Genomic DNA, 12,947 nt, shown 5'->3' with positions numbered 1-12,947 from the left:
GAGAGGGGGACATGATAGCAGTTTTCAAGTATCTAAAAGGATGTTACAAAGAGGAGGGGGGAACATCGTTCTCCTTGGCCTTTGAGGACAGGATAAGAATCAATGGGCTTAAACTGCAGCAAGGGAGGTTGAGGTTGGACATCAGGAAAAACTTCCTGCTTGTCAGGGTGGTGAAACACTGGGATAAATTACCTAGAGGGGTTGTGGAATCTCCATCACTGGAGATATTTAAGAGCAGGTTAGACAGACACCTGCCAGGGATGGTCTAGTCGGTGCTTGGTCCTGCCGTGAGGGCAGGAGACTGGACTCAGTGACCTCTCAAGGTCCCTTCCAGTTCTAGCATTCTACGAATCTATGATTTTATCAGCCTGACCTAGGCTGGGAGTGAAATCCAGCCGGCAGTGTAGTTCCTTGGCTCATTGATGGAACAGCTTAGAAGTGATCAGATTGAATGACTTAGGAAATAGAGATCCAGCTCCTTACACGTGATGGTTAAAAGCCCGTAGCAGAATAGCATGCTCAAAGGAATCCCATCTCCACTGGCATTAACCCCATCAGAGGTATTACATTCGTTAGGTCTCCTCCTTTGTTACTAGCCCATTTTCTTTGTTTGCCTCCTCTTCTTCTCTCTGATTGGATGCCTTCTTCGCATTCTTCCTTCCGTCTGATGGCTCTGTATTGCCCACAAACTTTGGTTTTTTTGGTGGGGGATTTTCATCTGTGGAGTTACTTTGCTAAAAACAATCCAGTTACACCAAGGAGGAATTTTTCCCTCCATCTTAATAATTATTCTCAAGGGTCTCATTAGGCAATTGAACCCTTGTTTTGAAGGGGGGGAGAGAGGGCATGGAAATGATGGTTAACATCAGTGCAATTATCAATGCTAATTAGTACTGAGTGGGACTGACAGTATGAAATACAGACCATGCCAAGCGTCTATGTGCAGAGCAAGATGCCTGGGGAGTTTTCTATCAGAAAAGCAGACTGGAGCTCTCTGGAGCCTATCACAGACATGTGGGCTTGCAATCTGTACAAGTCAGTTCTTTCCCCACTCGCCGATTTGCTAACACGTTTTCCCAGGGCGCCTGGGTCCCTCATCTAATCAGTTTTGGAATGAGCCCACCCAGCACACTTGGGAGTTCGGAATCACTCACTCCAGATTTCCCCTCTTGCGGCCTGGAGATCGCATTAGTTTGAAGCGTCAGGGGAGCCCAGTCAAAGAGTTGATCATTACAGATTTTTTCCACAGTCGCTTCTTGGTTCGGTTGGATTTTATTCGGCACACAGATCATTAGTCTCTTATTGGATTTCTGCATATCCCTTGTTTTTTGTTGGCAAGTAGGGAAACTCAAGTGGGACAAAATGGATTACAACACTGATGGACTGGACTGCCCGGAGCAGTGGGGCGGGGTGGGGGGCTTCTTCCATATTTTGCCCTCCCACACAAGGAAGACTTTTCCACCCAAGCCTTCTGAGGCCATTGATGTCAAAAGGGTAGTGGGAGGAACCACATTGAGGGGTTGAAACTGCACAGTTCCTCAGCCCAAAGATTGGGTACGGTGGCTTCGGTCACTTGAGGAGGCCACCTTTCCAAGGAGGCAGAGAAGAGGGCACGTGGCCATCTGTTGTCCATGAAACCCATCTCCTTGCGAGGCTGCCTTTCCTCAGCTCTGCAGCGGAGACCCCGTGTGACTTTGGGCCAGTCACGCGTCCTGCCTCCAGCCCAGTGTCCCTCGCCTCAGGACAGGGAACGGAGTGCTCTCCCGTCACACAGGGGTGTGGCAGGACTAAATTGTTTTGTGTTTACAAAGCACTTGGAGATCATCCGGGGCAAGGCCCTCTGGCAAGGCCGAGTGTTGATTCTAGTGATGCTCAGAACTAAGGTGATGGAATCTCCATTCCTAGAGGTGTTTAAGTCTCAGCTTGACCAAGCCCTGGCTGGGATGATTGAGTTGGGGTTGGTCCTGCTTTGGGCAGGGGGCTGGACTTGATGCCTCCTGAGGTCTCTGCCTGCCCTGGGGCTCTATGATTCTGTGTACATGGGGCTGGGGCAGGATTTTCACAGGCTGTGTGAGCATGCTACAGAGCCAGGAACTGTCTGGAAGGGACCCACCTTTGCAGAGGGTTAAATGGGGTTTGCCTAGTTCAGAGACCCATTATTTGAGAGGCGGGTATATTAGCTGGCTATACTCTTGGAGCAGTCTGGATCAGCCGAAGGAGTGTGTCCGGGAGATACCCAGGAAGAGCTGCTGAGCAACTTACTGGAAATGAACACTTCTCTCTAAGTGTCCAGCACCACTGCAGGTTGGGCCCTGCTGGAGCTAAGTCGGGGGAAACGGCAGACTGGATCTTTACACGCTTTTGTCCCTGGGCCCCACCGGCCTTCCTTGCCCCTCATTAACTCCTTCCACTCTGGACTGACTTCCTGGGCTGTCTTTCTCTTTAATATCTATGGAAATGAACAACCGTTCTGTCTCTCACACCTGGCAGGGGAGCGGTGTTAACACAGAGGAAGCATGTTGTTACTCTTAACTACTGGATGGCCTCCCTTCAGGGAATCAAAGCACCATTTGCGTTAATTGTGGCTGTCAAATTATCCTCCCTGTTAAGTGTGAAACTGCACTTCATTGACAATTTGGGTTCCCCGGGGAGATGGCATTGTAAGGGCTGATCCCCAGGGAGAGCTCGGGAGAACCATTAAAGAAACAGTGATTGCTTTGCCCTCCTTCTCCCCTCTGCTCTCATCGCTGACTGAGGATCCAATTTTATGTTCTTCCCTGATTTACACCCCTCCTAGCTTCCGCGCTGCCTGTGCTTTCTATTCGTTCCTCCACTGGAATCCTTGCTGGAATAATATTCGTGTTTTCTTTGCGCTGGTTACTTCCTGGATCGAATGCATTTCATGCAGCCGTGAAGTGTACCGAGATTGATCATTTATAATTCTGCAGAGCAACCCAATTTTTATGGCCCTTCAAAGTGAGACTGCAGCATGGTCCCAAAATTCTGAATGGTATCCTGTATATCGGTATATACAGCCAATGGCAATAGGAATGTTGTGTGCAGAGGTGCTGTAGCCGCACGGGTCCCAGAGAGACGAGGTGGGCAAGGTAGCATCTTTTTTCTGACCGATTTGTGTTGGTGGGAAGGACAAGGTTCCCAAACAAACTGCAGAAGCTTGTCGTCTCCGCCAAGAGGAGTTGGGCCAGGGAAAGATCTGACCTCACCCACCTTGTCTCTATCGATCTCTATAACGCTTTGCCTTGCGTAGTGCTTCTACTTCCGCACGAATACATCCTCATGACGGCTATTTATATTACAGTAGTGCTTCTAGGCAGAGATCACAGCCGTGGTGTTAGGCTTTACGCTGGTGCTGATACCACACTCCTCACCATAACTTCTCAGTGCCTTCTAGTCGTTCTTTACCTGGCATGCGTAACATCTGTCCCACGTGCTTTATTTTCTCTCTCGTTAGGCAAGGCACTGTCCATCCAGGGGACCCTCTTGGCCTTGGAGCACCTGCAGTGTGAACAAGCAAGGCAGGTGAAGGTCACGTACAGACAGGGGATGATCCTCCAGGAACCTAAATACCTTTGAAGATCAGGACTGAAATAATTTGCCAAAGGCCACACAAGGAGTGTGTATGGCAGGGCTGGGAATAAAAGACCGCTCTCTAGTACCTGACACCACAAGAGCACCTTTCCTCGCCTTGAAGAGTGGTTTGTCTTGTTTAAATTTCATCTGGCCAAAGCTAGAGCTCAAATACAACATTGTCACTACCCTGATTTCAAGGCAACCGCGTGGATTTACCCCAGAAGAATTTCTGACCCAGGAGACCTGTTAAGTGACACATTCAAGACCATCGGGTATGGGCATACAACACCTTTTGCAAAACATAACTGGGATGCAGAGTTCTACAGCAATTTAGACTTTCTACTACTGTTAATACGAACGTGAGTTCTGAGACCTAACGTGATCTGAGAGCGGTATTGAAAATGGACCCTGGTGCGTTAGAAATACACACACATATATTTTCTTCCATATAAATTATCCTTTGAGATAATCTCAGTTTCTCTCTCCCTGCTCTCTTTTTCTCACCTCTGCTTCCTCCCCTTTTTTTCTGTTGAACTCCAGATTACTAAATAAAAGTTTCATTACAACCTAGGTGGGCTAAAATGATTTTTATTCAGTACAATGATGAATTTTAATAGGAGTAAAATGTCAGACACAGCTGGAATTATTTTTAAAAGCATCAGTAAGTCAGGACAGTAGCACAGAAGTCCTAGTATAATTATGTTGGCAGTCCCCAGTTATCGGTAGCCAAACAACGCTACTCAGCGGTCAATTGCTTTGTTATTTAATGTGGCGGCTTTATATTTCCAAGGTGCAATTGGATATTAAAAGCTTCTTTGCCCCCCTGAAGTGGCTAAATAATGGGATTTTGCTTTCATGCTGCACTTCTTGGTTACAGTATGAGTAGGAGGTGTTCAACGCTGCTCTCAATTTTGCTGGAATCCTCCTAGGGCTTTTTCATGAAAATGCCGTTGTTCACCCGAAAAGAGGCAGTCTCTGGTGAGCACTAAAGTCTCATTTAGCTTCCCACTCGCCTCAGTGTTGTACATGGGGCCCATTGCAAGTGGCAGGGGATGGGGAGGGGAGGAGTTGAGGAGTGGCGTCCATTTTGGGATTGTCTCGCTCTGTACCTGGAATCCATGCTACATTGGCCCAGCAAGCTAGGTTCTTATCCCAGGCCTGGGCTCAGATTCCAGTCATTGTGGGAATCCTATTCCACTTCCTCTCCTCCCAGGCCTGGACGTATTGATTCCGGGTGGCCCCAGAAATCCCCCTGCTTTGGAACTATGCCCGTTCTAGGTAGTCACAACTGTCCATTGCAGAGACTTTTCCTTCTAGAGATGATATCCATAGATCAGTTAAAATGAGCGTGGAAATGTTATAGAATCATAGAATCACCGAACACTAGCACTGGCAGGGACCTCGAGAGGGCATTGAGTCCAGTCCCCTGCCCTTACAACAGGACCATCTAGATTGGGGCTACTCAACATGCGGCCCACGGGGCGGTTTGAGGTTGGGTTGACGCGGGGCTCAACATACGGCCCCACGGGTGGGAGCCAAAACCAAAAAGCAGTCAATATAATGGTCCTCTGTTGCTATGCATTTTAGTACTTAAATTCCTGACTATCATTGCTCATTCAAAGTGCTATCATATGGGTGCAAATCAGGTAAATATTGCATTTTATTTATATCAGCAGAACTGACTTAAATGGGGCCTGTGTTTTGCTTTAATCTTTGTATTCATGCCTGCCAGCATGAAAGAAACTATTTGCATATATTTGCATACATATTTGCATGTTTATACAACCATACTTAAGTTGCAGCCCATGGTATGTGCTGTGAGTATCACTGTGGCCCTCAGGGCTTGCAAAGTTGAGTAGCCCTGGTCTAGATCATCCCTAATAGATGTCTATCCAACCTGCTCTTAAATATCTCCAGAGATGGAGATTCCACAACCTCCCTAGGCAATTTATTCTGGTGTTTAACCACCCTGACAGGAAGTTTTATCTAATGTCCCACCTAAATCTCCCTCTTCCTTGCAACAGCCTTTTAGATACTTGAAAACTGCTCTCTTGTCCCCTCTCAAGTCGTCTTTTTTCCAAACTAAACAAACCGAATTCTTCAGTCTCCCCTCCTAGCTCATCTTCTCTAGACCTTTCATCATTTTTCTTGCTTTCCTTTGGACCCTCTCCAATTTCTCCACATCTTTCCAGAAATGTGGTGCCCAGAACTGGACACAACACTCCAGTGGAGGCCTAATGAGTGCAGAGTAGAGCAGAAGAATGACTTCTCGTGTCTTGCTCACCACGCTCCTGTTCATGCAGCCCAAAATCATGTTTGCTTTTTTTGCAAGTGTCACACTATGTCATCTATGGCCATGCCAAGCAAGTCCATGATGAGATCTCTCCACATGATCACCACAATTCCACTCACTGCCCATGGTGCTCTCTCTGCCCCCGTATCTCTTGTCTCCTCAGCAGAGCCGACACCTCCGAGACGGCCTAGGAAAGGCTGGTGGAGCTGAGCAGTCAGATAGCAGGTTTTTGCCTCATTCAGCTCTGCAGTTCTGGATAAGGATAACCGGGCTGGCCAACTGATGCTTCCAAAGACACGTAAGGGAGCCAAGTCACAGTGGCTTTCAATGGGAACCAAATGCAGGGCCTTTGAAACTCCCAGGATATGTGTTTGTTTTCAGCATTCAGAAGTGTCCAGTGTCTGAGAAGCGAGCCCCATGTGATGAACGGCAGACCGATTGAGAAATGAAGTTACCCTGCCCCACTGGCCATCTCGCTTGACCTCTGTCCATGGAAGGATCTCGCCAGGTCTTAGTCTTTCATTCCACAGTGGTGTGCAACTTCCTCCATATTTACCAAGTAACCTGCCCCAGATTGTTCTTTCTCCTCTCAAGTACGTAATTCACCTCCCACGTAGCCCACACCTACGGAGAGCACGGGATGAGAGAGGGACTCTTTTGTGGGCTTTCTATTTGCACCATGCTGGTTAGGCATGTGGTGATCATGCCTCTCTTTACTGACCGGCTGCTGAGCGGGTAAGAGCCTGCTGCCACTAGCTAGCACAGTTGCTCCTCTTGCTCAAATGAAACTCACCAACCACGTGAGATGGAAGTCTTTGTTCGGTCCCCCTGGTGACCGACAGCAGGGAGTTCTTACTTCCTAGCAGACGCCTGACTAGGATTGGCAGGCTCTCAACAGCACAAGTATCTTCTACTCGGTGTCAGCGCTATGCTGTGCCGCACTCAACTATGGGCAAGACAGAGGCCTGGCCTTCGTTGTGTAATAGTGACTGTTTTACCTCAAGGCAACTACTTGGCCCAAGATACCCTGAGAAGAAAACACAGTGGGCAACAGGGACTGTAGCTTTATTACGGGTAAATGGCCAGGTAAACAGACCTGTGCCCGCTCTGGGGGTTGACCGTGGTGATTTTACCTCGTGGTAAAATGAGTGTCTGACCTTCCTTCAGCACGTTTTACCTCAGGCTAGCTCCTGGCTGTTAGTTATCCTGAGGTTAAACGCACACCTTTCTGTGGCTGTGAAGTCAAGGCCAGAGCGAGCAATCCCCAATGGCAGTGGATGTGTGTCTTGTTTCTGTATTGTTTGGTGGGTGCCGGTGGCCGTGTTCCTCTAGCCCAGTGGTCACCAACCTGTCAATCGCTATTGACTGGGAGATCCTGCAGCCTCTGTCGGTGGACCACGATCCTCAGGGAGGCTGCTTCTGCCTTCCCCCACCCTGCCCCGGAAGCAGTTGGCTGCCCTCTCTGCCGACTCTGGGAGGTGGGGGTAGAGAGACAGCGCCATGTTGCCCCTGCTCCAGCGCTGTCCAAGCTGCTTCCACTGGCCAGTTCCCAGCCAATGGGGAAGCACTTGTGGGTATGGGCAGCAGGGCAGTATATGGAGACTCCCCTCTGGAGGCCACACACAAAGGCCTCCTGTGCGCAGCCAGCCAGCCTTTCTAGGAGCAGCGTGAGGCTAGGTGAGGGCAGTTTGCCTGAGCCCCACTGCGCTGCCACCTGGGTTAAGCGCCTCCTGGCCGCACCCTGCGTCCCACCTCATGTGCCTGCACCCAGACCCCTCAGAGAGCCCACTCTCCTCAACCCAGTCTGCACCCAGTGCTGTGCCCCAACCTGGAGCTCCCTCCTGCACCCAAACACCCTCCCCGAGCCTAAATGCCTCTCCCTCCTGCACCCCAACATTGCCCCAGAGTCCCTTCCTGAACCCAAACACTTCCCAGGGCCTGCACCCCTCCCCCTCCTGTACCTCAACACTGCTCCAGCCTGGAGCCCCCTCCTGTACCCAAACACCCTGCCAGGGCCTCCCAACTGCACGTGCTGACGGTCTTTCTTATTTAGAGCTGGCAACCTCAGTAGGAGCCTGAAAAGGAGTAAAGGAGCAGGGAGAAGGAGACTGGTTCTCATGCCAGAACACACACGGACTGAGCCATGCAGCGTGCAAGCAAGGCGGCGGGAAGAGAGGCAGCGTTTGGGCAGGGGTTATTACCCGTGCAGCATTAAGCAAACCCTGGTTTATTAAAGTTATGGCTCATGCTGGCACGAGAGCGATAGAGGTGTCAATTCTCCTGTTACTAACTCTGCTGCCTGGGGCTCAGATTTCAGCAAACACAGCCAAGAGCTGAAGCTAATTTCAAGCACAGATGGGAAGGCCAGGGGTAATTACCCCAGCCTAGCATAAAACCGGAGGGGAAGAGGAGGAGAATTCAAGCAAAGCTGTATTGCTTCTATGGAAAGAATGGAAAGTCTCTAAAGAATTATAACAGAATCTGTCCTGCTGCAAGAGTTCCTAGTGATGTAACAATGAATTTTCTTAGCGTAACATAACCCATTTTCCTAGCAGCATAACATAACACATTTTCCTAGTGATGTAACATAACACATTTTCCTAGCGGCACAACAGGATGAATTTTCCTAATGATGTAATATAATTTCCTAGTGGTGTAACATAACGCATTTTCCTAGCGGCGTAACAAAGAATTTTCCTAGTGATGTAACAATGCATTTTCCTAGCGATGTAACATAATTTTCTAGCGGTGTAACCTCACTCATTTTCCTAGCGGCGTAACAAAGAATTTTCCTTGTAATGTAACATAACCCATTTTCCTAGCAGTGTAACCTCACTCATTTTCCTAGCGGCGTAACAAAGAATTTTCCTAGCGATGTAACATAACACATTTTCCTAGCGGCGTAAAATAACAAATTTAAAGTTGTCACTGGCACTTGGTGATGCGGTGGGGAACGAACGTAAAGGGGGGTTTCCTTTTAACCTTTTCATTTTTGCTTTAGTGGCATGATCATCTAGGACCAATTTGGGAGGGTATGTCTTGGTAACTAATTGACCATTATCAGTGGGAAATAGGTCAATGGAGGGATGATAGGAGTTACTATAGAGAACTTTCTGGGTGTCTGGCTGATGAGTCTTGCCCACATGCTCAGGGTTTAGCTGATTGCCATATTTGGGGTCGGGAAGGAATTTTCCTCCAGGGTAGATTGGCAGAGGCCCTGGAGGTTTTTCGCCTTCCTCTGTAGCATGGGGCACAGATCACAGCTGGAGGATTCTCTGCATCTTGGGGTCTTCAAAGTATTTGAAGGCTTCAATATCTGAGATCTAGGTGAGAGGATTATTCTAGGGGGCGGTGGGTGAGATTCTGTGTCCTGCACTGTGCACGGGATCAGACTAGATGATCATAATGGTCCCTTCTGACCTTAAAGTCTATGAGTCTCTGGGGTGGGGGGTTCTGTAGGGGTCCGGCATGGGCCTCTTTTCATTAACGACTCAGCTGACGGTGTGGTGAGTGGAGTGGAGAGGATGCTTGTAAAATTTTGAGCTCATACCCAACGGCGAAGGGTTGCATTTGCTTTTGATAAACTGGTTTGAAATGAATGAGGTGAAATTTAGTCAGGATAGTTAACAACTGGAGCAGGAGGTTGTGGAATCTTTCTCCAGAGCAGGTTAATAGTCCGGGATGGCAGAGATATACTTAGCATGGGGGTGGGGGGGGGGACGGACGGGATTAGATAACTTTTCCAGTTCCTTCCAACCCGCCATCGAAGTCCTTGACATTCCAGCCCCCACACTATGTAGGCATTCTATTATCTGACCCCATGATTGACTCATAAGAACATAAGAACGGCCGTACTGGGTCAGACCAAAGGTCCATCTAGCCCAGTATCCTGTCTACCGACAGTGGCCAGCACCAGGTGCCCCAGAGAGGATGGACCGAAGACAATGATCAAGCGATTTGTCTCCTGCCATCCCTCTCCAGCCTCTGACAAACAGAGGCCAAGGACACCATTTTATCCCCTGGCTAATAGCCTTTTATGGACCTAACCTCCATGAATTTATCCAGCTTCTCTTTAAACTCTATTATAGTCCTAGCCTTCACAGCCTCCTCTGGCAAGGAGTTCCACAGGTTGACAACACGCTGTGTGAAGAAGAACTTTCTTGTATTAGTTTTAAACCTGCTACCCATTAATTTCATTTGGTGTCCTCTAGTTCTTCTATTTAGGGAACTAATAAATAACTTTTCTTTATCGGCCCTCTCCACACCACTCATGATTTTATAGACCTCTATCATATCCCCCCTCAGTCTCCTCTTTTCTAAACTGAAAAGTCCCAGTCGCTTTAACCTCTCCTCATATGGGACTCGGGCCTTCGCTCCACCTGTGAAGCCGCCTCGGTCACCTACTTGTCCATTTTTCCCACTGGCATCTCCACACTTTCTCTGGGTCACCCTTACACACAAGAAAAAACTCCCTGCCGTTTTATCCAAGCTCTCCCTTAAAATTTCCTTGTGCTGTGGTGCCTATAGAAAACTGCTGCTGGACAATGGCTAGGTAACTGGTGAGCTGCAAGTCCTGTGACTTCTGCTTCTGCCTATTCCACTTGTGGATGACTTACAACAGGCCAGGTCTTACTGTCGGCCCATCCTGCCTGCTTGTTTGTCTCAGCCCCCTATTCTGTCTTGCCCGTTGAGCTATCACAGCCTTTGGGACCAGGCCTTTTTCTTTGACCCTAAGCAGGATCAGTGCTTCCCTAGAACTTGTTCAAACATGGGAGGTTCTATGTGAAAAATGTATTGATTGTGCAAAAAATAAGGGGGGAGGGTGGAACAACTTTTTATGTTTTCCGTTTTTGATGAAACCACAGAAATATCAATGCCCTGTGTCACCACCAGGGTGCTTAATGCCCCTATTCTCCCTTGTGGGCTAGAACACATTTCCCATGATGCCTCATTGTTAGGAGGCTTCCCTGAATCGCTGTGCAGACCAGCCAGCGTGAAGACTGTGGTGCATCTTGGGAGATGTAGTCCAGCCAGGAAGCACAGTCCATTGGGTAGAGCAGGGCTTGCATGCACCCAAATTCCAACACCAATACGGGACCAAAGTGGCTCAGCTGCCACCATTTAATCTTAGCCAGATGTGACACGTTTGGATTCCATTCAACTAACGGAAATATTTGATCCAGATCCACTCACCCTGAAAGGCATTATTTTATGCTGTTTTTACGTAAAAGCAAATTGAACACGTTCCACCAAAATCAACATTTTTCCTACCAACGACTTTGATTCTTGCGTAAGTCGCATTTTTCATTGAAATTTCCTATCAGCAGAAGATGCCCGACTAGCTGTTTTGATGCCCATTGAGAGATGATGTCAGAAATAGTCAGGGAATTCTAAGTCCTCATGCAACCTGGCTTTCCCAGGATAGTTCATCCTAAGGAGTCAACGCACATTGTCACTGCATGCTGCTACATGTGATGGGAAAGCCTGCAGCCGCAGAAGTCTTCTGTATATTATTGTAGGGCCTACAAAATTGTATCTTCCAGTGACAATACTCAGTTTAGGTAGGACATGCCATCTCTTTGCTGTGCTTGGCTGCTCCCTGCTCTGTTGCCGAAGCACAAGTGGGATGACCGGTTGGTTGTAGTACAATAGATTCATTTTTGCTTTACTTTGTTTTCCCCCTTTTCTCTTTTAGGGGGAGTACATCAGTAATTCATCTCCCACGGAAACGGAGACAGAGCAGCACCGCTCACCACCGCTCTGCCCTCCTCCGTTTCCTCTAGCAGAGCAGCCCGCATGACCACAAGAGGAATGCTGCCCTCTCCATAGCAACGTCAGGCGCTCGGGCCGAAGACCCGCTCTGTCCTGATGAGCGGAGGCAAAGGGAGCCCTCACCTCAGCAGCATGCACTGTGCCGGCCGGCAGACACCCTGTCCTGTACATAGTCAATGAGATGTCTGTACGAGATTTTTGCCCCGTTGTAATTTTTTTTCCCAATTCGTTGATTGTGTTGAAATTGTCAGTTTGTAACGGTAACTTTCAGAGAATATTGTACTAAAGAGAAAATTGCACTCAATAAAAATGATGAAATAAGCCTGATCACTTCTCCTTCCCCTCTGATTGACGTTATTTTTCTACCCTTCCCCCACCCCCCATATTTGTCTTTGATTAAGAACTGGTTCAATACCGTAAAAGGATTTTTTGGTGAATATTCGTTTGAAGCCAGATCATCAGCTGGTGGAAATCAGCATAGTGTAAGTGGAACTATGCCAATTTACACAGATTTGGCCCTTGCGTTTTGAAATGAATCCATTTTGTTCTTGATCCCACCCCATTTGTGGCTGCTTCTGGCAAGAGAATGATGTTTAAAGAAAGTACATTTCAAAGACTCATGCCTGAGTTTTCAGGGAAGTTGCATCTTAAATTTCTGCTTGGATGAAATCTGCTTGTCTGAACAAAGATAGCATAAGGGATATGTACCACTAAGTCCTACTGAAGGCTATCAACACAAGTCCTATGGACCACTTACACCAAGATTTTAAGTGGGTTATCAGTAGTGCATCTAGTCCTGTCTTGGACCTCTGAACAAGGTGAATTGTGCTACTCGGCATGTATAGCATCATCAGGGCTTTCATGACCAAAAGAAAATCGAAATTAATTTGACTAGTCATAATGAACACAGCTGATCCGGCTTGTCAAGAACCCTTTCCAACATGTTCTGAGAATAACAAAAAAATGCACAAACCAATCCAACAAATAGATTAGGGGCATTGGGAACTCCGTCTGTTATCTTGTGAGTGTAAAAAGTGGAGAAATTCATCAGTATGAAGTATCGGTTTTGCTTTACTTGTCATTAAATCTTCAACAGAGACGTGCATTTGGTCGGGATGTTCAGAAGCACTCCGCAGTGGCTGGACTCTGCACCCATTGATGTTACTGGAGGTTTTCCCATTCACCATAGATGCCAATGGGAGCAGATTTAGACCATCAGTGTATGTGTTAGAAAATGTGTCCGTTAGGGCTTGCCTCTGAAGAGAGGTAGCGTGCGGCAAGCCAGGAGGTA

General features: G+C 47.9%; 1 protein-coding gene across 9 annotated transcripts in view; it reads left to right on the top strand.

The window, feature by feature from the left end:
* EPHB1 (EPH receptor B1) overlaps nucleotides 1-11,983 on the top strand; it is a 323,707-nt gene extending 311,724 nt beyond the window's left edge. For 8 of the 9 annotated variants that reach the window (XM_075937229.2, XM_075937228.2, XM_075937224.2 and 5 more), the window contains one exon: nucleotides 11,580-11,983. Coding sequence is in view for 1 of the 9 variants with exons in the window: in XM_075937228.2 (XP_075793343.1) it covers nucleotides 11,580-11,667 (88 nt within the window). In the remaining 8 variants the exon portion in view is untranslated. Of the gene's footprint in view, nucleotides 1-3,472; nucleotides 4,584-11,579 lie in introns of those variants that run through there. The other variant, XM_075937226.2, reaches the window with a different exon arrangement.
* Nucleotides 11,984-12,947: the final 964 nt, after the last annotated feature.

Source organism: Pelodiscus sinensis, chromosome 10, assembly GCF_052426305.1.
Source record: "Pelodiscus sinensis isolate ZL-2025 chromosome 10, ASM5242630v1, whole genome shotgun sequence".
Lineage (NCBI taxonomy): Eukaryota > Metazoa > Chordata > Testudines > Trionychidae > Pelodiscus > Pelodiscus sinensis.
Note: the sequence above shows the minus strand (reverse complement) of the source record. Positions and strands in the feature narration are given on the sequence as shown.